Source organism: Triturus cristatus, chromosome 9, assembly GCF_964204655.1.
Source record: "Triturus cristatus chromosome 9, aTriCri1.1, whole genome shotgun sequence".
Classification (NCBI taxonomy): domain Eukaryota; kingdom Metazoa; phylum Chordata; class Amphibia; order Caudata; family Salamandridae; genus Triturus; species Triturus cristatus.
Window position 1 is genome coordinate 1,011,369,602 of NC_140592.1, and position 25,751 is coordinate 1,011,395,352.

General features: G+C 48.9%; 1 protein-coding gene across 2 annotated transcripts in view; it reads left to right on the forward strand.

Moving 5' to 3' along the window:
• The window catches only part of NGB (neuroglobin), a 72,558-nt gene that overhangs the window by 36,459 nt on the left and 10,348 nt on the right, over positions 1–25,751 (forward strand). For both annotated transcript variants that reach the window (XM_085626679.1, XM_085626680.1), the window contains exons 3-4: positions 17,216–17,327; positions 21,154–21,273. In XM_085626679.1, coding sequence (XP_085482805.1) covers positions 17,216–17,327; positions 21,154–21,273 — 232 coding nt within the window. The remainder of the gene's footprint in view (positions 1–17,215; positions 17,328–21,153; positions 21,274–25,751) is intronic.

The following is a 25,751-nucleotide window of genomic DNA, read 5'->3' on the forward strand; positions in this document are numbered from 1 at the left end:
AGTCCCTGGTCACTGCACCTTGTTCCACTGCTCCTTTCTCCAGTCTCCAGCTGTTACCTGAACAATATACAGTCCCTGGTCACTGCACCTTGTTCCACTGCTCCTTTCTCCAGTCTCCAGCTGTTACCTGAACAATATACAGTCCCTGGTCACTGCACCTTGTTCCACTGCTCCTTTCTCCAGTCTCCAGCTGTTACCTGAACAATATACAGTCCCTGGTCACTGCACCTTGTTCCTCTTCGCGTTTCTCCAGTCTCCAGCTTTTCCCTGATGTGCACGCCCTGTCCAGTGCACATCTGTTCCTCTGTTCCTATGCTCCTTACTCAGATCTCCCCTGTCTCTATCTGTTCCCTGAATATTATACATTCCCTGGTCACTGCACCTTGTTCTTCTGCTCCATTCTCCTGTCTCCAGCTTTTTCCCTGATGTACACAGCCTCTGTTCAGTGCCCCTCTGTTCCTTTCCTCCTTTCGTAGGTTTCACCAGTCTCCAGCTTTTACCTGAACAATGTACAGTCCCTGGCCACTGCGTCTTGTTCATCTGTTCCAGTCTCTACAGTCTCCAGCTTTTCACTGCTGTACACACCCTCTGTTCAGTGCGTCTCTATTCGTCTGCTCCTTCCTCAGATCTGTCCTGTCTCCACCTCTTCCCTGAATAATATACAACCCCTGGTCTCTGCACCTTGTTCCTCTGCTCCTTTCCCCAGTCTCCAGCTTTCTCCTGATGTACTCACCCTCTGTTCAGTGCGCCTCTATTCGTCTGCTCCTTCCTCAGATCTCTCCTGTCTCCATCTGTTCCCTGAATAATATACAACCCCTGGTCTCTGCACCTTGTTCTTCTGCTCCTTTCTCCAGTCTCCAGCTTTTCCCTGATGTACCACCCTCTGTTCAGTGCGCCTCTATTCGTCTGCTCCTTCCTCAGATCTCTCCTGTCTCCATCTGTTCCCTGAATAATATACAACCCCTGGTCTCTGCACTTTGTTCCTCTGCTCCTTTCTACAGTCTCTCCAGTATCCATCTGTTCCGTGCATGATATACAGCCCTGGTAAGTGCACCTTTGTTCCTTTCTCAGGTCTCACCAGTCTCCAGCTGGTCCTTTATGTATGCAGCCCCTGGCCACTGCATCTCTTTTCCTCGGTTCCTTTCATCGGTCTCTCTGGTCTCCAGCTATCCCCTGATGTTTACAGCTCCCGCCCTCTGTTCCTCTGCTTTTTTTTTGATAAACAAGTTTTTATTGTTTTTAGCAGTACAACAAAAAGAACCGTCTGGCCCTCCAAGTCCCCACCACACATCACATTTCCACCCTCTCCCAAAACCTTCCCCCCCCCCAACCCACCCGCTAAGGTATATTGCCCAGCCATTTCCCCCACACCTTCCGGTATTTCTTGGGACAGCCACGTGCCTGATAGAGAGTCCGCTCCTGCGCCGCACACCAGTCAACCCCGGCGCCCCATTTAGCTATGGTTGGCGGCTGTGGCTGCTTCCATGCCGCTGCAATGTCCCGTTTAGCCACCATCAAGGCCGTCATGAGGAACAGGTGTTCTGGGCGTGTGCCATCCAATCCATCCGTGATGCCCAATAGGGAATGTCTAGGTTCATGCGGCACCTCCCACCCCAGGACCTCCGTAAGCTCGGACTCAATGCCCCTCCAGAACCCCTCCAGCTCCGGGCAGGACCACACCATATGAAGAAAATCAGCCGGCTCGGAGCCATAGCGGGGGCAAGCCGCATCCCCGGAGAGGCCCGCGCCGTGAAGGCGGGCCGGCGTGAGATAAGCAGTGTGCAAGTAATAAATTTGGACAAGCCGTAGCCGAGCTGAGGCCGTCACCAAGCGGGGGGCCATAAGGGCGTCCCGCCAGTCGGCCTCGTCCAGGGGACCCACCCAGCCCTCCCAGCGCTCCTTAAGGCCCTCAAGGGACGTAGGGGTGCAGTTGACGTGGGAGCGGTAAATCCTAGAAACGCCCCCCCTCCCCAAGTTGCCCAGCATAACGTGAGCCTCCGGGGGGCTGTGGTCCGGCAGCCGGATGTCCAGCGGGGTGTGGGTGCGTATAGCATGGTGCAGCTGGAGGTATCTAAAGAATTGGGAGGAGTGGAGGGAGAAGCGCGCCTGCAGCTCTGAAAAGGAACACATTCGCCCGCCCCGCCAGACGTCCCCCAGCTGGGAAATGCCAATTGAGTCCCACGATCGAAACCCTTCCAGCGCCGCGACCTCACGCAGCCATGTCCCGTGCCACAGGGGCGTGACCCGGGTCAGCCTCCCCGTCCAGCGGGTATGACGGAGCGCCGCTCGCCAGGACAAGAATACGGCCCTGGTGATATCCGGGGAAGAGGCGGGGACGGACGCGCCATACAGGCGATCCTGGATACCGGAGAAGCCCAAATCACCGAGTTCCACCCTATAGGCTGGGTCAGACCAACCCCCCCCAAACCAGTCATGTACGACCAGCAGGCGAGTGGCAAGATAATAAAGGTAGAGGTCAGACATGCCCAGGCCCCCATCAAAGGTGGGTATGCAGCACGTCGGTAAAGCCAGCCGGTGCCTCCCACTGCCCCAGAGGAATCTCGTCACCATCGCGTCCAACTCGCGGAACCAAGGGCGCGGAAAGGAGAGGGGGGTGTTTTGCAGCACATAGAGAAACCGGGGAAGAATCATCATTTTATAGAGGGCCACCCTCCCTAGCGGATTGAGGGGCAACTGGTGCCAACGCACCAAGTCCGCCTTAGCTTTCTTCACCAGGGGGGTGACATTGAGTGCCCAGCTCAGCTCCGGGAGGAGGGAGACCCAGATACCCAGGTACTGGAACGATAGCCGGCGGAGAGGGATGGTCTCCTGCCAGTCAAAACACTCCCTGGAGGGGTGCAGCGGGACCAGCACCGATTTCCGCGAGTTGAGGGATAGACCAGACGCCCGGCCGAAACGGCTCAGGATGGAGAGGGCACGGGGTCCGGAGTGCGCCGGGTCACTCAGGTACAGCAGGACGTCGTCCGCGTAGAGTGCGATTTTGTCGGCCTCCAGGCCAGGCCACTCCCAGCCCCGAAGGACGGGATCAGATCTAATCAGGGCGGCCAGGGGTTCCATCACAAGGGCAAAGAGAAGGGGCGACAGTGGGCAACCCTGCCGCGTCCCCCGGCCGATCCGAAATGGCCTCGATAGCACTCCATCGACCAAGACCCTGGCTCGGGGATGGGCATAGAGGACTCGCACCATCCCCACGAACCGGGGGCCAAAACCCATGCAAGTCAGGACCTCAAATAGGTAGGCCCATCCCACTGAGTCAAATGCCTTTTCGAAATCAGCGAGGAGGAGAGCGAGGTACGGGGACAGCCGATGGCGGTGGGCCAGGGCCACATGGAGACGACGAAGACAGTGGCGGGTGCCCCGAGCGGGCATGAAGCCACATTGGTCCGGGTGGACCAAGGTCGACAGCAAGGGCCTAAGCCTTTGGGCCAGGATCGCCGCATAGAGCTTCACGTCCGTGTTAATAAGCGAAATGGGACGGTAGGCCGCCCTGTCGGTGGACGGTGGCGTGGATTTAGGCAAAACCACGATCGTGGCCATATCCGCCTCCGGGGGAAAGGAACCCTTCTCAATCGCCTCCGCATAGTGAGCGCGCAACCGCGGGACAAGGGTGTCTCTGTATGCGGCGTAGAATTCCTGGGGGAACCCGTCAGGTCCCGGCGTCTTCCCCGCGGACGTACGCCCAATGGCATCTCCAATCTCCTCAAGGGAGATGGGGACCTCCAGGCTACCCCACTCGGACGGCCGAAGCCGAGCGAGGTGTGCGCCCCCAGACGTGAGTAGAGCGGCCAAGGAAAGAGTCGGTGCACGGGCCCGGTAGAGCTGAGAATAAAATTGGGCAAAAGCAGCCGCCATCTCCACAGAGGAGGACCGGAGCACACCAGCGGAATCCGTGACCGCCGGGATGATACACGACGCCCTGGGGTAGGCCGCCAGGCGATGTAACAGCGCGCCGTTCTTGTCACCCCATCCATACACCCTTGCCACCGAGGACTGCCAAAGGAGTTTTGCCGCATCAAGGGACCGCTGGCTAATTTCCTGGCGAAGGAGCCGCAGCCGCCGGGCCGCCGCCGGGTCATCGTGTGCAGCGAGAGACTGTTCCAGTCTGAGCGCCTGGGCCTCGCAGGCAGTGAGCTGCTGCAGCCGCGACTGGCGGTGCCGCACCACATGCGCCTTAGCCGCCCCTCTAATGGTCGCCTTGCAGGCCTCCCACAGAGTACCCGCCGATGAGACCGAGCCCTCATTGGCGGAGTAGTATTGAATGAGTTCGGTGCCCACCGCCTTGCGCAGCGCCTTGTCCTGGAGGAACCAGGCGCTAAACCGCCACACCGGACGAGCCGTATGCGGCGGAGGACCCAGGCCCAGGAGGACCGGCGAGTGATCCGAAATCCCCCTGGGAAGAATGCGGACGTCCTGGACGCCCCCGCAGTCGGTGGGGGGGACAAAGATCATGTCGAGGCGGGCGTGGGAATGGTGAGCGGCCGACGTGTGAGTGTACTGACGCATCTGAGGATGCCAGAGCCTCCAAGCGTCGCAGAGGCCCTGAGCCTCGGCCCAGCCCGCCAGCTGCCGCGCGCGAGTCCGAAATCGGTCCCGATGAGTCCAGCTGAGGGGCCATGACGGCATTAAAATTCCCCCCAAGCACTACAGTGCCCCCCGGGAGCATTGCCAGCAGAGAGGCCGCGTGGGACAAAGCCTGCGCCAGTCCCGAGGGCGGTGCATAGAGCGAGAGGAAGCTAAGCGGCCTACCATTGAGCGTGCCGCAGATAGCAATCCCGGTGCCCCGAGGGTCGTGGGTCACCTGTGTAAGGAGAAAGGGGAAGGAGCGGCGCAGCAGGATCGCCACCCCGCGGGAGCCACGAGCAAACCCTGAATGCCACACCCGATCGTAGCCATAGCGCGCCAGGAAGGGGCATTTTTCCCCGATAAGGTGGGTCTCCTGAAGAAGGAGCACGTCGGCCCCCATGCGGTGAGCATATTTAAGGACCGCGGTGCGCTTGAGCCTATCCAACAGGCCGTTCACGTTCCAAGACATGATGCGCAGCCGAGCCCCGGGGGCTAGGTCAGCCATGGAAGCCACGGGCGGGATACGCCGCGGAATCGAGCACCTGGGGTGGCGTCGGGAGGACCCGAGGCCGCGCCGACGCGCAGGGAGTGAAGGAGGGTCGCCCAGGCAGCGCGGGGAGAGCAGAGGACAATCGAAAGGGAGCCAGGGAGGCCAGGCGGGGAGCGGGAGCGAGTGGAGCGCATATGAATGTCAGTGCGAAGCTCTGCAGCAGCGCACGCAAGGAACTGTTGTGTGACACGAGCAAGAGGAACCAGACCCAAACTAGAGGAAACACCCTCCCCAAGAGGAGCAACCAACAAAACAAAACCCCAACAAACCCAAACCCCCCCCCCCCAATCTCCCACCCTATACTTCGAGAACTGAAGCATCTGTCGCCCTAACTGTAACAGCAACTACAAGGCCCCAAGCGAAGTGCTCGGGTGTCAAGAGCGTGGTGGACCCCTCCAGATGTACGGATGCGAGTGTCCGGTCCTAGATTTCTACAGATGAGCGGGAAGCCGCTGAATCCAGGTCCGTAGTGGAGGGACCAGGCCGTCCGGCCCCCTGCCGAAACAGAGTACAGAGAAGAGTCAGATCGCTGGGCTGCGGGAGAGATCAGAAAGGTCCACTAACACGGGAAGGGGGGTCAGGGACGGGTCCAACAGACGGGCCGACTGGCGCCCGGGGCCCCCAGCCGCCCTGGAGGACGTCCCGGAGGAGGCGGAGGAGTCCCGCAGTCCTCTCCCCGATGCACTTGCGGAGCGAGGCCCAGCCGCCAGCCCCCCCCCGGGGCCCGGCCGGTGACTCCCGCTCGGCCTGGCGCAGCGGTCGTTCTTCGGTGAGCCAAGTCCAGGCCGCCCGGGGGGTGTCAAAAAACAGGGTCTTACTCTGGAAGACAACACGGAGGCGTGCCGGGAATTAAAGCTGGTAGCTGAGACCCAGGGAGCGCATCTTGTGCTTCACCTCCACGTACGAACGGCGTTGCTCCTGGACCTCCCGGGTGTAGTCTGGGAAAACCATGATGTTGTGGTTGTTGAAGGTCAAGGGAGCCTGCGCCCGCGCCTCCTTCAGAATAGCGTCTCTGTCCCTAAAGTTGAGGATCCGCAAGATGAAGGGGCGCGGGGGGGCCCCCACAGGAGGCTTGGCGGCCAATGACCGATGCGCCCGCTCGATGACAAACCAGGCGGACAAGCTGGCCGACGGCATCCAAGATTTGAACCATTTCTCCAGGAAGTCATCGGAGCGGCCAGATTCCACCCCCTCCGGAAATCCCACCAGGCGGAGGTTGTTGCGGCGGGCCTGATTTTCGGCATCCTCCGCCCGCCGATGCAGCTCTTTAGAATGAGTCGTGAGCGCCCGAACCTGGTCTTGGAGCTGCCGAATGTCGTCCTCCGCCGATGAGATCCGGGACTCCGTCTCGGTGATGCGAGCCGTGGCATTGCGCAGGTCCTGCCGCAGTAGTGCGACGTCCACTTTCACCTCCCCGACCATCCCCTCAAGGGACGTACGGGAGGCGGTGATGGCCTGCAATATGGCGGCAAGGTCCGTGCCAGGAGTCGGTGCTGCCTCCCCGCCCGTGCCCGGGGGGTCGGAGGTCGTGAAGCGGTCGATTTTGGTCTGGTGGGGCGCGGCCGCTGATTTGGCGCCCCTGTCCTTGCCCATGGCTACCCCCGTGGAGCGCGCACCGGTGTCCAGGCGCTGCAGATCGAATCGCCAACCAGCCTCACCCAACGTCCAAGCGACCGGGCCTCACAGGGAACGCAAAGAAGAAGAGATGTCGTCGTCCCCTCACAGGGTCCACCGAGGACTCCGCAGTCCGGCGTGGCCCCCTCACACAGGCGCCGTCCGCACCGTCCCCGCGCCGGGTCCAGCACCCACAACGGCAGCGGGGACGGAGCATCAGAACCAATCAAACACTCACACCCAGTCAACAGATCCGGGTGTGATCCATCACCGTTCTTTAGCCCACTCTGCCACCCCAGTTCAGGCATGGCCATATGCAAATCAGTCTGACCCTGTGCCTCATGGGAACAGTCCAGCCCGAACTGCTCCGTCCATCACCACCCCCTTTTGTACCGCTTTGTTCACCATAAGTTGGCAGGGTATGCTCAGACGTGAGACGTGAGTCCCTTGCTCACTTTGCCACTGGGTTCAAGCAAGCCTGGCTGAAGACGGCTGAAATGCCAGAAACCGGTCCTAGGAAGCTTGTTTTCGGTCCAGGGAAGGCATGGCTTGGCAGTTCGGGCTGGACTGTTCCCATGAGGCACAGGGTCAGACTGATTTGCATATGGCCATGTCTGAACTGGGGTGGCAGAGTGGGCTAAAGAACGGTGATGGATCAAACACAGATCTGTTGACTGGGTGTGAGTGTTTGATTGGTTCTGATGCTCTGTCCATCACCACCCCCTTTTGTACCGCTTTGTTCACCATAAGTTGGCAGGGTATGCTCAGACGTGAGTCCCTTGCTCACTTTGCCACTGGGTTCAAGCAAGCCTGGCTGAAGACGGCTGAAATGCCAGAAACCGGTCCTAGGAAGCTTGTTTTCGGTCCAGGGAAGGCATGGCTTGGCTTGGCAGTTCGGGCTGGACTCTTCCCATGAGGCACAGGGTCAGACTGATTTGCATACGGCCATGTCTGAACTGGGGTGGCAGAGTGGGCTAAAGAACGGTGATGGATCAAACCCAGATCTGTTGACTGGGTGTGAGTGTTTGATTGGTTCTGATGCTCCGTCCATCACCCCCCCCTTTTGTACCGCTTTGTTCACCATAAGTTGGCAGGGTATGCTCAGACGTGAGTCCCTTGCTCACTTTGCCACTGGGTTCAAGCAAGCCTGGCTGAAGACGGCTGAAATGCCAGAAACCAGTCCTAGGAAGCTTGTTTTTGGTCCAGGGAAGGCATGGCTTGGCAGTTCGGGCTGGACTCTTCCCATGAGGCACAGGGTCAGACTGATTTGCATATGGCCATGTCTGAACTGGGGTGGCAGAGTGGGCTAAAGAACGGTGATGGATCAAACCCAGATCTGTTGACTGGGTGTGAGTGTTTGATTGGTTCTGATGCTCCGTCCATCACCACCCCCTTTTGTACCGCTTTGTTCACCATAAGTTGGCAGGGTATGCTCATACGTGAGTCCCTTGCTCACTTTGCCACTGGGTTCAAGCAAGCCTGGCTGAAGACGGCTGAAATGCCAGAAACCGGTCCTAGGAAGCTTGTTTTCGGTCCAGGGAAGGCATGGCTTGGCAGTTCGGGCTGGACTCTTCCCATGAGGCACAGGGTCAGACTGATTTGCATATGGCCATGTCTGAACTGGGGTGGCAGAGTGGGCTAAAGAACGGTGATGGATCAAACCCAGATCTGTTGACTGGGTGTGAGTGTTTGATTGGTTCTGATGCTCCGTCCATCACCACCCCCTTTTGTACCGCTTTGTTCACCTGGTGAAGGATGGCACATGGTCGAGGGCAAGTAAGAAACTCTTCTCCATTACATGTAACATGTCAGTTAAGTTGCAGATCTGCGAAGAGTAGTCATTATTGTGGTTGATTTTTCATTGTAATGCCCATGCTATGTCCTTGTCTTAGCTTTAAAAAAACTATATATGAAGCAGATGAGTGGAAGTTAAGGTCCTGGGCTCATGAAAGCAGAGCCACCCTCATTTAAACTCTTATAAATGAGCTTCCATCCCACTGTCTACAGTTAGAGGTCCAGCAAAATATTGACCTAACCTCTTTCCCCTGATACAAGCAGTGTTCGGATCTTAAGTCTTGGATGTTTCAAGAAAAACTGAAGTTAAATGTATTTGTCTCTTAAACAGCCAAAGTCACTGTGAAATCCAAGCAATTCCTGTGATTTGGAATTTACCCTCCTTTCCACAGACAGGCCGCACCACTGTAGCTTCGACATACAGATCACTGACTTTTTAAAACTGTAGCTTGTAAATATTATACTTTTGAAACTTGGAGACAACCCACTGTAGCAAGTAAAGCTGAGGATTGTAAATAGCCCACTCTAAAAGTGTCTCAAGAAAACATAACACTGTTTAAATATAATATTGTGGCTTGTTAACGACCAATTTAAACACTGTAACACATAGCTTGAAACGATTCCATCCTTGGATTGTTAAATTGTAGCATGTATGTTTGCTGCTTGATACTTTACCATTGTACGATTTCAATATATATATATATATATTTTTTTTTTAATTTATTATAAATGACAATAGTTATGACACAGCATAAATCAATAATCTTGCTTATCATCCAATATGAAAGGGAAAAACCAAAAAGTTATAGACATTCAAAGATAGCAGTTTAAATAAACATAGTCAATAAAGGACAGTAAGATAATACCAAAGCAACATTGTTCACCCAATCCAGTTACTTACTGGCGCCCACAACTTCTTGCCCATGGCCTGTTTCCTGCGACCTTTCAATCTGTACACTGCCATCTCCATACCATATATGGCTAATAACCTAGACCGCCAATTTAAAAACGTAGGGGGACCAGGGCTAATCCATTGTGATGTGATGGTACCTCTTAGAATAGCCATTGCAATAAAGACAAGTCCTTTTTCCGATCTGGTCCAACCCATTGTTTCCAGTGTCTGATCTATCCCTAGGATCACTAGTCCTGGAGTTATAGATATCGGCTTGCCTAGGGTCTGGCACAAGAAGAACTCAGTGTCTTGCAGGAATTTGTCGAGTTTAGGACAACTGAAGAACATATGAGTCGTGTTTGCGGCCAATGACCCACACCTGCTACATGAGTTTCCACGTGAGCCAGACCATTTGGCGATTTGTCCCGGGATATAATACAAGTCAAAAAACCGACATGTAGTGTTGGGCTCTCAGACTACCAGTTATTAAAGTCTGGCTTGCCAATTCCAAGGAAGCCTCCAAATCCGTACCCTCCTGTGCTAGCTTCCTATCCCATCCACTATTCTGGGAGGCTAAGTCATTAGGAAGTATAGATAGCAATGTTTGATACATTTTTCCTATCCTAGACCTAGCCGCTATCATACTAACCAATGGTATCTTTACGAAGTTACCCCTACCCTGCGCAGTAACTTTAGTCAGATAGCTTCTGATCTGCAAATACTTAAAACAATTCCTAGTAGGGAGCCCATACTTTAGTTGTAGTTCTAAGAACAACATGATTTGACCATCACTGAAAAAATCCCCCCCATTTTAATTATATTGCACCGTCCGTACAATGAGAAATGAAAATGATCAAGTCTTGAAAGAGTCTGATCAACATTTTTTATGATCGGCATAATATTCATCTCAGGTATCTGCTTGACCGCCGCTGTGAGTTTAATACCCAGATATGTTGCTGATGATACTGTCGGTTTATCAAGTGGTCTCGAAGTATCCGAGTGTATGACCTGGGTTTTATCGACATTCAATTTATAACCTGAAACAGAGCCAAATTGATCCGCCAGGTCATATACTGCCACCGGAAGAGCAGATCTTACATTAGTTGTAAAAATGGCGACGTTGTCAGCGTATGCCAGCGTTTTATAAGCAACCCCATTTACCGTCACCGGTGTAATCCGTGAATTGGCTTCAATTTTGCTAAGTAAAGGATTGATATAGATTGAGAATAATAGCGGCGAACAGGGACACCCCTACCGGGTTCCTCTGCCAATAGACAGTGAATTAGATTCTTGTCCTGAGATCCGGACACAGGCCTCTGGTGAAATATACAGGGCCTGTATAGCTGTAATAAATTAATGTGGGATCCCCTTGGTCTTCAGCATCAGCGAAAGAAACCCCCAGGAGACCCTGTCGAATGCTTTTTCGGCATCCAACAGGATCAACCCCAGGGGTGATTTGGAGGCCTGAGCCCAGTCCAACAAGGCTATCACGACCAGGAATGAACCCCTGCTGGCGAATAGACACTAAAGGAGCTATAACCTTTCCCAGCCTCAATGTTATTATTTTGGCGTAGATCTTACTATCTGCACAAATTAAGTAAATAGGATGGCAAGATGAAGGATTCAGTTCTGGCTTGTCTTTTTTTTGAAGACTACGATGGTTGTTTTATGCCAAGAGTCAGGAGTCTGGCCCTTCTGTGCATTTAGAAATAAAGATTCAAGTTTGCATTTTAGAGTTTGTCTGAATGTACGAAAGAATTCCAACGGAATTGCAGTGGGCCCAGCAGCCTTACCAGCCACCAGCAAGGTAATGGCCAATTCTATTTCCGCTAATGAAATCGGGGCAAGAAGCATATCCTTCTGTGCTGCAGTAATCTGTAAGGTTTCGTAATCAGAGAGAAAGTTCTCTCCTGATATTACTGCCCCATCTTTCTCAGTAGAATATAGTCCCTGATAAAACTCCTGAAACCCTTCCAGGACTTTCCCTAGGGTAGCCTGAATCTGTCCCCTTTGATCTTTTATTCAACAGATTCTGTTAATAGCAGCTCTTTGTTGGATACGCTTGGCTAATAATCTACCCGTATTCTCTCCGAATTCGTAAGTGTCAACCCGATGTTGCAGATATTTAGCAGCCAAATCCTCCCCATAATATTGATGTATCTTAGTTCGCACAACTGCAATCTTTCTTTGACATTCCTCGCTTTTCTGCTGGTCGCATATTACCCATATGAGCTCTTCCTCAGCCTCCCGCAGTTGGCTTACCCAATCATTGATCTTATCTTTCATATTCCTTTGTTGATGCAAAGAGAAGCTAAGGGACTCCCCTCCTCACTGCGGCCTTGAAAGCATCCCATACTCTTAATTCGGATGTGGAACCCTTATTCCTCTCTAAAAACTCCTCCATCCACTTCACCATATATGTGCAATATTCCGAATCTAATACTAACTTCCTATCAAATGACCAGGTTGCCACTGAGTGAGACAAATTCCCAATTGGAAGTTGGATTAATATCGGATTATGATCCGATAGCAATCTGGGGAAGAGCTCACAGCTGATCTTTCCAGTTATTAAATTAGACGAAAAAAAGTAGTCTAAGCGCACACATTTTCTGTGGGGAGCGGAGAAATGCGTATATCCAGGTTTGGTCTGGCGTTGATTTTGCCAAATGTCAACCAGTCCATGCTCCTGGCACAGCCCCTGAAAAGACTTGAAAGTCTGCACCTTCCTGCCCGTATAAGAGGCATTACTATGATGATTTAGTTGGCATTTAAATGCATATTAAAATCTCCACAGAAAACTAACATAGGAGGCCACAAAGCAAACTCAATATTTAAAAAATCAAGGCTATCGGGATCATCTAGGTTTGGCCCGTAGAAAGAACTTATAGTGTACCATTAATACCTGCTTCTAAAATTGCCCATCTCCCCAATTTGTCCTCCTTAGCGCGATTACAAGTTAAGATACCATGTATTGCCATTATCGCTACTCCTCGTGAATTTGTAGCTTGCCGAATACAGGCCAAGAGGTCGAGACCCAGATCTTTTAACCAGCTCCAACAAATGTGGGTTTCCTGAAGGCTGAGTATATCAATCCGTATATATCTAATAAGTTTAGCAAGCATTCCCCTTTTTTTCCTCTCATTCAGACCACAGCAATTTAGTGAACAAACTCTGATGTATTTATTTCTATCTGCCATACCATCCGGTTCCGGTTTACAGCACAGAGTATCTCAATGTCTTTGTCCCCGACTTCCATAGAAAGATTACCGAAGAAGAACAGCCTAATAGACTATTAAATATTATCAGATTTGTTACATTTGTCATAACTGAAAGAATAAATGAATCCTTGTGTCCCCCCCACCAGCTCTGTCCCCCCTCCCTGGATCCCCCCCTCAGCGAAAGGCCCACCCTCCGCTGCCCCCTCCCCCCCACCTCCCCTACACCCCACCACACGGGGCATGGGGACCAACTGTCCCTGGTGATGATGAGCTTACACACCCACCCGTCCATCCTGCTAGACCTTTTCCCAAACCTCTGTATACTTCATGATAATAAAGACACAGCAATCATGAACACCTTAAGAGAAAAAAAGAGAGCTTGAGAAAAGAAAAAAGCCACAGCGGCAGAGTGTGTTTGGTCACACCGTTCGTGTTGGTTTTCAGTGCCGGGTGTTTGTCCCATGCTGTTAAATCAGCATGAGCTTCACCACTCAAGAGGATGCTACTTCTTTTCTGCTGCGTGAGTAGATTTTCTACTCGAGCGGCAGCTTTCTCAGCACGAACAGAAGGTTTCTTAATGCGAGCGGTTGCGACCACCCGCATTGAGAAATCTTACCTGGAGGTGGATTTCCCTTGCTTGCCAACTTGACGTAGGCAGAAAACTCTGCAAACTCTGCGAATGGAGAGGAGTTCACCACCCAGGCCTAATGATGACCACAGTAAAGTAGGAATCAAGGGCATCGCTTGGTCAGTAAGATTGTGGGTGTGTGAGCTTTAGATTCTCCAATAATCACACTGGCACATAATGTTAAAATACATTACAGGACAAGCAAGGAACATGAGAGGGGTTAAGGGGCAGTGGAAAGGGAGACAGCTGCGGATTGGTAGGGGTACTAAGTGAGAGAAAACAATATTTTGTAAAATAACCAACATTTTTGAAGACTTTCAAAGCAGAGAGGGAGAGAGTGTGTGTGTGTTTTTGTCTGTGTTCATGTAAAAAAACTTGTCAAATACAACAGACACATCACCATACCCAACTGAAAGCACCTGTACCCAACCATTTACCAGAAAATACATTTATTAGGGGTGTAACACCACAAACACACCCTCTGAAGCTACTCCCCTGGTAAGAATGGAATCCCAATTTGAAAATCACATACATTTCTGCATGGAAACCTGGTGTAGCTGTGTGTGTGGGATCCCTGAAGATATTTGGGATTCCAAAAAGTAGTACATCAACATTCGTATGGAGATGTAAATTGCGAAGTGTAGATTTACTACTTTTTTTGTGAATGGATTCCCTTTTGCTTTATGAGATCAGGGGCGGAGCCCTGGCAAACACATGCTCAAATTAAGCATAAAATACGCCAGACAAACATACAAACAAATGATCATACTATGGCATGCATTAACAGACATACCCATCAGACAAGCACACACACACACACACACACACACCTACCATAACACTTTAACACGCACAATTTATACCATGACAGAAACACACACGTCCACAGACACGCTTACATATCTTCACACACACGACACCTAGATGGAGACCTATCGCATCTCACACAATCAACTAGTACAAACACTCACATACACTAACACAGCCTGACACACACATCATACCCGAACAAACATCATCATACAAATACGTGAATTTACTGTCTTTAACACACACCACACACACACACCAACACTCTATTGCACACAACATAAAAGGTCCCCCGCATGAACATTATAACACATACCATTGCAATCATATATATGACGAGACGCTCATCACATATCACAAACACTGTTATAACACACAGACATGCCCATCACAGCTGAAACTCACAAGATCACAGAAATGCACCATCACCCACCGTAGACAGATCCACACACACACTTCAGTCTGACCTCCAACACACAGCGGCGGCCAGCATGATTTGCGGGTAGGGGAGTGGGGGGTTGCGCAGGCGGGAGTTTAATTTCAAATAAATTGTAAAAAATGTTAACTGACATTCATGGCCCGGTCTGGTCCCGTGTCGTCCTGCATCCTCTCCTCCACACAGGAAGTAGGCAGCCTCCCTCCCCTCTCCTAAGCCAAAGACAACGCTGCAATGGCAGCGTTGTGATTGGCTGGGACGCAGACCACACAGGCGTCTATGGGGAGGCCATCTTCTCCATGTAGGCTGCATGCAGCCTACATGGAGAAAAGGGCAGAGTGCATATGACTGGTTTGGTCAGCCCTGGGGCTGACCATACAGTCAGCGCCAACAACAGTGGGCTAGCCACTCCTCCCTTGCCCTGGAGCAGGACCGCCCACCCGCCTGCCCCTAACCAAACCCTCCTGCTTTCTCCCAGTGCGAGAAGCAGAAACATAAAATGGTATTTATAATACCATTTCATGTTCCTGCTTCTCGCACTGCGTTAAAGCAGTGGGGCGACGCTCCTCTGCCCACATGGAGGAGCTGCCCCTGCAAAAACATACATCATACAAAAACAATTTCACAGCAGTGCACTTGATCACACTAGCACACACTTTGTTATACACATGCATACCAACATCAAAAAGGATTTCCCTAGGGTGTATATTATCGACCGTTGTAAAATAAACTGAAAGCGCTGTACGTGCTGTGCAACTATAATTTATTATTACATCATTATTATTTTAAAACATGAATACATACATAAATGTTCAGACAACCTCATATTTCATCTTAATACAGAAGACCATATTTAAAATGACCCAACCACATCTAATTGCTCTTTTGATTTTTGGACTCTTTGTTATGCCTGAACAATCATCATTACACATAGAATAAATCAACAACGCCCCTTTCATCCACATGATGTGTCAGTGACTATCTGGGACTCTTTCCCCCTCTCGCTTTGTATGATTGAAATAGAAATTGCTGATTTATTCGTTGTAGAACGATGAGTATAGTCAGTGTCATATATTGAATATATTTATCTGTGACTTATAAGGTATAAGGAACAAGTACCCTAGTCCAAATCCCCTGCCGTGCAAATCAATACCCCACAGGTATTGGGTCCATGACGTACCCTGCCCCCAAAAGTGCTGACATCTTTACAATGAGCAAAGACTGATGTTCGAAAAAAACATAGAAGCAAAAAAAACCCAACCTTTTAATGTAACAGCAGGTGCATTCCACCCTAAGCCAATGAAAGAAGTGTGGTGGGCGTGGATTTTGAAGACCTAATCTGCAGTGATCAGAGTAATCTGGTAACTTCTGTTGCTTGAGCTGAAGAACCAGGAGAGGCGCTTGGGAATAAGGGTTCTGTTAAACGAAGACCACAATCCAGATGGTGTTTTTGTAGACAGACTGGTTTGCGATCTGGCTTCATTTTTCAATGGGATTAATGTACCATTGAGTTGCATCTCAAAATGTCAATTTTATAGGAGGTCGCAAAAAATCCTGTCTCGTTAATACATACGAGGCAGGAGGCATTTTGCACCCCCTAGGAGTGGCTGTGGGCGCAGGAAGGGATTCCTGCAGGTGTCACAAACTTCCATCCTTACATTCTCGTTTATTCCATCAGATTTAAAAAAAATAAATAACCAAAGTCAGCATGAAGGGAACGATACTGGGGGAGAAGCTGTCAGCCACCATTCACAAAGTGCAAGCTGTACCGCAGAACTGCTTCTACGTTGCGACTCAGATAGGGCTCCATTTGTGGTGTCAGAAACTGTTCAGTGGTTGTGGTCACCAACCAGTGGTACATGTCATTGTGAATCACAGTGAAGAGGGGGTGCTCTTTTTGCACCGCCCCCCCCCCTCGTTCTGACTCAGAAAGAGTCGCAAAGGGCACGTTGTGAGTCAGAAAGACTTTTGTCAGTCATAAAGTACATTCAGCACATTGCAACTCATTCTTTGACAATTGCAAAGCCTGTGACTTTATAAAACACAGGACTTGAGAGTGCAACGATATTTTGTACATCAAACCCTAAGTTCTAAGTTAGTTCAAGGATAAATGTAGGCCGGAGATGGATGGTGCCAGTAATTGTAGATTCTATGGAACGTACACATTCCTGGGTATTGTGAGAAGGGCTCTTTTATCAATGGTTGTTGGGTGGGGAATCTGCCTGGATTTGCGTGGCATACCACAAATTCGAAATAACTGTGGTGCCCAGGTATAGAAGTTAAGGTTAAAAGATGATTTCATGACAACAGCCACACCATGTTCCAGTTCTACGTTTCCTGTAACTACCAAAATCATTATGGGATGTCTGCTTCAAATCTTTGAATAATTTGGCCAACATTTCTATAGTAAAAAAGGTAATTTTGAAGAGAGGTGCAACTCATGCACAGATTCAGAAGAATATGAGGTGACATCAGTAGTGCAGTGTAAGAGGAAGTGAGTGGCCTCCCCCTGGGGTGAAAGTTGAGGAGCTCAAGTATGAACCACTCCTGGTTTGATATTGTTTCTTTGAACTCCTGAGAGCACATGACATCCAGAGTTCTGGTTCCTCCCCTGTGCCAGCCATTCCAGGAGATGTTCCACTCTCTGAACTGTCTGCTCCATTAATCGTATTCTTCTTTTTTCCTGCAGGTTGTTTGACCTGGAACCGGAACTGGTCCCACTCTTCAAGTACAATGGGCAGTGCTTCTCCAGCCCCCAAGAATGCCTAGCATCGCCAGACTTCCTTGACCACATCAGGAAGGTGAGAATGTGGGATAACGATTGTTTGGCTCTGTGTGTGAGTGAAGGGCAAGGCCTGAGCAATCCAGTGCTTCATTTATATCAGTGGTTGCTCGTGTTGGGCACCAGTACTCATTTTTAGGAAGCAGGACTTATTTTTTATTAAGGGAGTACAAAATTGGAACTTGCTTGCACATAACTATGCTATATTTTAGTGCGAAATGTGTCCTTGTGTGAATTTTGTCATGAGGATGCATTTAAACTAGGGGTGCGGAATTGGCGGAATTTGGCAGTTCCACGTTACTCTTGTAAAACAGAGTTCTGGCCAAATTCCGCCAACTGCCGGGTGTTGGAATTTTTTTCCTGCGAGGCTCCAGAAATACGAGCAAAATTTGGCATCCACTGGCGCCATTTTTTAACGCAGGCGGTCATGTGTGATCACTATCAGAGGGTTGCTTCTCAAGTAGATTTGCTGCCAATGAAGTAGTTTTTCTACTCGAGCAGTAGCAAAGACTGGAGTGGCCGTGAGCTCTTGCGCAACGCATGGTGCCATTCGTGCTGATTTTTTTTGTTGCAGTTTTATATAGCGCGAACTCGACACAAAGGTATTAGAGCGCTTCACATGATCACCAGTTACGTTACACAAGGACACATTTTCAACGCTGCTCGAGCTACTGACTCTAAATTGCAGCGCAAGCAGCAAAACATGTATATTTCCACCTAATAGGAGAACTCCATGCTATATTGTGGAGTTTTTATCTAAGTCCACATAATTCCCCAGAGTAAAACACTGTGAGTTCCGCCTACCCCTCACTTAAACAACAGCACCGTGAACAAAAGACCATTGCGCTCTATTGTTCCTGTGAATATTTTTTTTGAAAATTTTATTGAACAATAAATCAATTACAAGCATGGGCCTACAACCACCAGGGCCGGCCGCTAGATTCAGAAAGGATCATACAGTACTTAAGGCAGTAGTCGACTCCCGGGGCCCAGTCCCGTACACGGCTCCGGATAGTACTAGGGAAGCAGGATACATAGGTTTAACATAAATAACAAATAAAAACAAAAGGCGAGGCATAAGGACAAAAAGTGTGGGTCAGGCTACCTCCGGGGGACTCTACTTCAGACCTTCAAATAGCTATCAAGAGGAAGGAGTACTGATAGGTCGGGGGGGGGTCACGGGAGAGGAACGTCTATATTCGGTTATTCCAAAAGTCGCAAGGAACCATCAAGGGTCAGGGGGACAAAGCAATATCGGTGTCCACTAGGGGGGGAGTACAGATACCCCCACGATACGCGTTCCATTGCCCCCAGATTCTACCCCATGCCCCCGGTTTACCACGAGCCACATACACAGTCTTCTCCCTGAACATGCACCAGTCCATGTTCTCCTTCCATACGGACACGGTGGGAGGCCGCTGGGAACCCCATAGCTGCGCTATATCTCTCTTGGCAATCATGTTCCCCAGGGCCGCCCACCGAGTCTGAGCCGCGTTATAATCATTGGGCTCCCACACATTCAGGACACAGCGACGCACCTCTGGCAACAGCGCAACCCCGGTGACTTGTCCCATGACCACATGAACCCGGCGCCAGTATTCAGCCACCTCACGGCACTCCCAAAGGATATGGAGAAAGGTGGCACTGAGCCCACATCCCCGCTTACAGAGCCCGTCTTCAGAAAATCCCATCGAGACCAAACGGGGACCCGTCACATACACCCGGTGGAGAATCTTAAGCTGGACCAGGCGGAGACGGGCTGGAATGGCCACTTCCTTGGGGGACGACAGTGCGGACTGCCAGTCCTCGTCGTCCAGTTCCACCCCATCCCCCGTCCACGCCTCCCGGAGGCGCACCAAGAGGTCAGCCCGATTATTGATAAGTTTTTTATAAATTAAAGAGATAGTACTGTCGGGGACATGACCATCGAGTATGCGGTCCTCGAGGGGCGAAGAAGCCGGGATCTTGGTCCCCTCCCCAAAAACAGAGAGCAGGGCATGCCGAACCTGGGCGTAGCGAAAGAACTCCCTTTCCGTAAGTTCGTATTCGCTCTGGAGCGCCGCGAATGTTTTAACCGCACCCTTAATCCATAAGTCTCCCACTCTACTAATACCAATCGTGTCCCAACGTTCAAACCCCTTCGTTGTCCAGAGGCTTCCCAGTCGGTCGGAGGCAAACAGGGGAGTAGCACATGTTAATCGCTCACTCCAGCCCATGGCTACATTGGCCGCCCTCCAGATCCGTACCGCAATCTTAGTAGGGCCCGTAAGGGTCCGTCCAGCCGAGCTGGAGTAAAGTGCTCTGTTATAATTTCCGCCGGGAAGCAGGAATTTATCCATCTCATACGCCGGATTCAAGCCAGGCGCATACGTGGCATGGTTAATGGCCGATAGCTGTGAGGCCCAATAATACCTGCGAATGTCGGGAAGCGCGATGCCCCCGTCATACCAGGGGAGAGTAAGCTTTGCCAGAGCGATACGAGCCCGTCCGTCCCACACCAGTCTCCTCTGCAGGCTCTCCACCTCCCGAAAGTAGGACACAGGAATGACATCGAAGGAGTTCTGAAGTGCATAGAGGAATCTGGGAAGGGACGTTCCTGTGAATATTTAATACTGCGAATGGTAAAAATTAGTGGTACATTTTATACCAAGATTAGTGCATAACTACGTGAAGTAGTGTAATTTCAAGAATTTCACATAATGTGGAATTCATGAAATCACATTAAATATGCCGGTGTGACTTAAATTTTGCCAGGCCTACTTTTCATCCTTAAACTGTGCCTGGGAGAAACAGAGAGAAAGATAGAAAAGGGAGAAAAAGAAGGAATAGAAAACAGTGACAGGGATCAATCGGGAAAGTAATAGAGTCAGCAAGAATGAGACACAGAAAGGGAAGTACAGAGTGGCAGCTCACACAGAAGTAGCAAATCGCCATTGATTGTTTATGTGCAGGAAGGGACACCTTCCTGCACATAAACAATCATCCCTGCAACGCCGGCACTGTTGCACTATGGCGCAAGGGTGTCTGTGTTGGCACTAGGCAGCTATTTTTAGCGACAGCGCAAGGGAAAACACAGAGATGTGCTGTATTCTTGTAAATTCGGCGCATCCCAGCTTTTTTTAATGATGCAGAGCTGCGCTGCAAAATTTGCTGCCGCACTGCTTCTTTTCGTAGTACATTGCACCATACAAAGAGCAAGAACAAGGAGAAATAAAAGTATTTCTCCTTCGTGCGCCAATCTAACGCCTGCTGTTGCGTGGCATTAGTTTTTGGTGCTGCCTCATATTTACACCTCCTTGTAAATCTGGTGGAGCGTCTAAAAGCAATGGGTGTTGCGCTGGTACGCCCGCAGCAACACCCTTTGCATGACTCTTTCACTCAGATACCTGCATGAAAGGGTACCATATTTTCAAAGCGGCGTTAGGCTATGCATAGTGGCTTACCGTCACTTTGTAAACATGGTGCAGGGCATTCTGCCAACGCAACGTTGAAAAAAATGATGTTCCGGTGGCACAATCCCCATAGCCCCATAGCTTTTATAAGTACAGCTGTGTTCAAAATCACACTTTTGAGTGTCAAAGGTGTTCCTCACATCAGCTCTCAGGCATACACTTCTGATTAATAGATTTCAGTATTGTCCAGAAAAAATGGACTTTACATGTTGCATTAGTTAAGTGTAAAAATGAGTAACCTGCATTTATTTAATGACACTCCCTTATAGTCGGCCACTACTTGCCATGTTCCCCTCGGGGTCCTGAACGATGAAGGTCTTCCGGTCTCTTGGGCCCTTCTTAACACACCTGTTCCTTCTTTTACCTCTCTGGACATGTTCCTATCTTCTGCAGGTGATGTCTGTTATTGATGCCGCAGTTTCCAATCTAGAAAACCTATCTTCCCTGGAGGAATACCTCACTGGCCTGGGAAAGAAGCACAAAGTCATTGGCGTGAAGATGGCATCTTTCAACGTAAGGAGGCGTGGCGGAAATGAATACAGCAAGCCTGATTCCATTCCACTAAATTAGCGCTCATTGAACTGGTAGTATGCATCTATCTTCCCTCACTTGAATTAGCCATTCACTTCCTGTGTCCGGATAACTGACCTAGGAAGCATTGACAGTGTGAGAATGGTGAGTGGACAATATCTAGTCCACTTTTAGTTCAAGGTTGATCTGTTCCAAGGGATTGACATGAGCCTGTTTAGAGGCTCATAAGCAGTGCAAGGTGTTTATTTAAGCTGTTTCTAGGCATTAAAGGTTGTTTGTATTGGTTTTTCTTTGGCTTTGGAGTCTTGATATTTGTTACAAGACACTTCTGCAGCTGTGCGCCTGGAGGCTGCTTCAAAGATACTTGTAGGTTTACTACCACATGGATAAGTGGTATTCAGAGGCTGTTAGGCTGCTAAAGAGCTTTTATTAGTCAATTATCAAGAGTCTGTAGTTGTGTGTGCAGAGATGTTTTTTTAAAGATTAACTAAGGGTTTTATGTAGACGTTTCTGGGTGTCGTGTGCGCATCTTCGTTATGTGCGTGTATGTATGTATGTTCTAATGCTTTCCTAATCATTGATGGCTATAGGCTTAGAGTTTTGCCTTTCCCTGTTTTCAAATTATCTGTCGACTTTGACTAATTTAAATTCAAGTGTGAGGATCCTGTTCTTTTGCTTTTTATAGGTGTTCTGAGGCATTGATGGCTGTGAGTGCAGGGTCTGTTATCAGGCTGTTTGAGATGTTGTCCGTTGGGCCTACAAATGCCATTTTTAGTCTATTCCAAGGCTACATTTGAACTCTTTATTGATTGTTGTTTTTATATTTGCTTAGTAGTTGCTTAAGTTGTTCCTATCTTGTTCCAGTGTATTGGTTGTTGTATAAGCAGGCTTTGTTTTGAGGCTATCCTGAGATACTGACGAGTTTGTGCGGAAGTTGCTCTTAGGCCATTCTAAGGTTAGTTTTTAGCTGCTGTGAAATGTTGGTGATTAGGGTTACTAAAGCCGTTTTTAGGGCTTTCTGAGGCGGATTTTAGGGCTGTTTACAGTCACTGACAGTCTTGGTGTGGATGTTGTTCTTGTGATGGTCTTGACAGAAGGTTGTTCCAAGGAGTTGAGTTGATGCTTGTGTGCACAGAGCATGTTCTAGGTGTTCTGATATGGTTATTTTGCTTCTTTGAATGTGTTGTTAGTTAACTCTGCAGCAGCTGTTCTTATGTCAATTGTGTATTGTCACGAAGGATTATTTCCTAATGGTTAGACATTAAGAGATTGTTGATGTTGTGAGGCATTTACAAGGTATATCTAACTGTCCAGGAAGGCTGTCTGTCCTTTAACTTAAGCTGCTGCAATATGAATTTGAGGATGTGCTTTCTTGTGTTACATTTACGGGCTCAGTGGTAAGATGACAGTGTTCGCTTTTGTGTTGTGTGTTGTGGGCGACACCATCTACTCCAATGTGGCTGGGTCAATACATCAATATAGCTAGATGTCCCACAGATGAACATTAATTAACGAGAAGACAGACCACGTGCAGGCTCTTCTGGTCAAAATCAGCCCAATATGGCCCCAATTAAGTCAGATGGAGTGAAGTTTCAGCATGTCATTTGGCTATGCCTGATTCTGAATTGTTAGGGGTTTTTCACGTCCTGTTTTTTCCTGGTGTTAGAGAAACAGTCCCAATTTACAGTAGCAGCCAAGCCCAATTCCTCATTTTTAGGTCTTGCCTGACCCAGCGCATGCGCTGGTCTGGCGAGACTTATTGAGAGGGCTCCAAAAAGTGCTACCAGGCCAGCATAGAGCTACAGTGCATGTGCGCGGGTGCGCGCGCCGCGCTTTACCAGAATTACTTTCACTTTCGCGGCCGCACGCCGCTTTGATGTTTGATCGTGATCGCGATCACTTTCACTTTCGCGGCCGCACGGCCGCTTTGCATAGCCAATAGGTCTCGCTTTTGGGACCTTATAAGTATTTAGTTATGCAACTGTTGCATAGCTAAACACTTATAAGGTCCCAAAGGCGAGACCTATTGGCTATGCCAATGCTTGTTTCTGGATGGTGGAGATACAGTGCCTCCTGGCAGGACCTACCTTCTTGTTCCCTCTCGTACTCCCCATGCCTTTTCTCATCTTCACCCCCTTTGAGGGCCCTACATACATTTATCACTTTTTAATTTCTTACAAATCAGTCCAACACAGTAAATCCTAGTTCCATGGGGTTTAACTAATAATTGCATAGTAGTAATTATAAATTCCATTGCAAATTGACCATTCTCCAAGAACTATCCAACTCTTAATAAGGGCCTTCGTGTGTTAAAAATTTATATTTCATAACTGGACTATGCACACATTGATCAGTGTTGATCAATAATGATTCAGCACTGTATTGTGCTGTTTCCATCAAGCACAAATAATTGAGTATTAGCATCAATAAGTTGTTCATGGTAGTCAATAAACATGAAATCAATGTTTAAGGAGTCATTCGAAAAACACTTCTGGTGCAACAATCAATCACAATGTGAAGTTACATCATTATAATGTTGAGTCAAAATTAAAAACAAGTTCTCTTGCCTGCTTTTGACTAATCAGCCCCAATATAAAAATAGTTTTCAACTTATTAGAGCATGCCTCAGTTATAAATGACATTTTCTAAAATAGATGTGGTCTCAGCACCCAGTGTGTGTAAAGTATTCCACTATCCAAGGGCCTGAGCACAGTAACTTCTGCAGACTTCTTCAGAAATCAGCTGGCTGCTGCTAACGGAAATGACACATTCATACCTGAATTTTGAAATAGAATCTACATGCCTCAGCTCATTCAGATTTTTGTTTTCAGTAGTAATAACAATTTGTTAGCATACAAGATAATGCAACCCTAAATATGCTGTACCACTTTGCATACTAGAACAATCCATTAATACATTTATGACAACAACACTTCACTTAACAAAAAAGTATGTGTTACATGCTCACCAGAATCCAAATTACAGCTGATAGCACTGAACTGATATCCACTGGCAATGCCTCTATGTCTGGCATGTAACTGAAAGTGTCTCTTCAGTTACTAGCAAGTTTAGGTATTCAATACTACATCATGCATGCACTCTGTCACTCACCCTTGCACTGACATATTCTTACATTCATCCAAACAATAATCTATGATAAACTACACAAATTCAACAAGCCTATGTAAAATAAATTAAAAGAATAATAGTAAAAATAATAAATGCTACCACATAAACGTGGCGGGCATGTGCTAGAAACTGAGAATAAGTAAAAAATTAAACATAGCAGCAACCATCATGAAATAGTAGCCTGTATAGTGATTAATTACGGTACAAGTTCAGGACAGCTGCCATGTTGGTTCGAAATGTGGTAGTCACCATGCAACAGTAAAACAGTGATACCTTTTGAACAATATCCTTCAAGCTGGCCACCTATTTCAGCAGGGGCTAAGCAGTCCACCTGTTACCTCCCGTAAGCCCCACACAGTGGGATTGCTGAGAGGTTGTCAAAGGCTACGCCCCTTATTACACCACTCTGCAAAAGCGCCTCTTGGCATACTGCTGGTGGGGTGATGAGGTCCCCTTGTGTTCTGAGGACCTCATAACTAAAGTGGACTTCATCCCCCAACCAGCATTGCGCCAGGAGGAGCCTTTGCAGATTGGTGGAGAAAGGGGACATGGCCTGCAACCCCCTCTCAGCAATCCCACTGTGTGCGGCTTACTGGAGGTAACAGGTAGGCTAGTTGGCCCCTAAGAACCCCCAGCAGTGAAGAGGACTTCATCCACCAACCAAGAGCGTGCCAGAAGGCGCGTTTGCAGAATGGTGGACAAAGGGTGCGTGGCCTGCTATCAGAACTCAGCAGTGCTGCTGTGTGGGACTTACTGGAGGTAATAGGAGGGTATATTTACCTCCTAAGAGTATCACTTATCTAAAAATGACTGTAGCGTGGTGGGGCACGTTTATTGATACTAAATATTTAACAGCATGTTGTTTATAAAAGTTGGATTAACATTTCTATGTTTATGGTTGATGTTCCATGTTGGTGTTTTTATGTATTCATATGACTTCTATACAGGACTTTTCGATAATTGATAGTCCTGGGAGGTAAATACCCTTGTTGTCTTGAAGAAGGTGGTTTCAAATGCAATTATCCACTGAAACGCATTTACACATACGCTGTGCTAAATTTGAGGATCAGATGATGACATTAGAAAAGGAATTGGTTCCATCATGTGTCTTTTTGAATTATTCCTACAAATTAGCTCAAATCAATGACAGATGTTATTGTCTTGTCTGTTTTCTCTCTTGTAAATGATTGTGCTTATGTAGTCTTAATGTATTTTCAAGTATTCTATGTTTAGTCTAAATTATAATTGACAAAGCAACTTGCACCCCTTTCTAACTGTGTCTATAACAGGGATTTCTCACAGTGCAAATCTTCTACAAAAAGGGTTTGTCA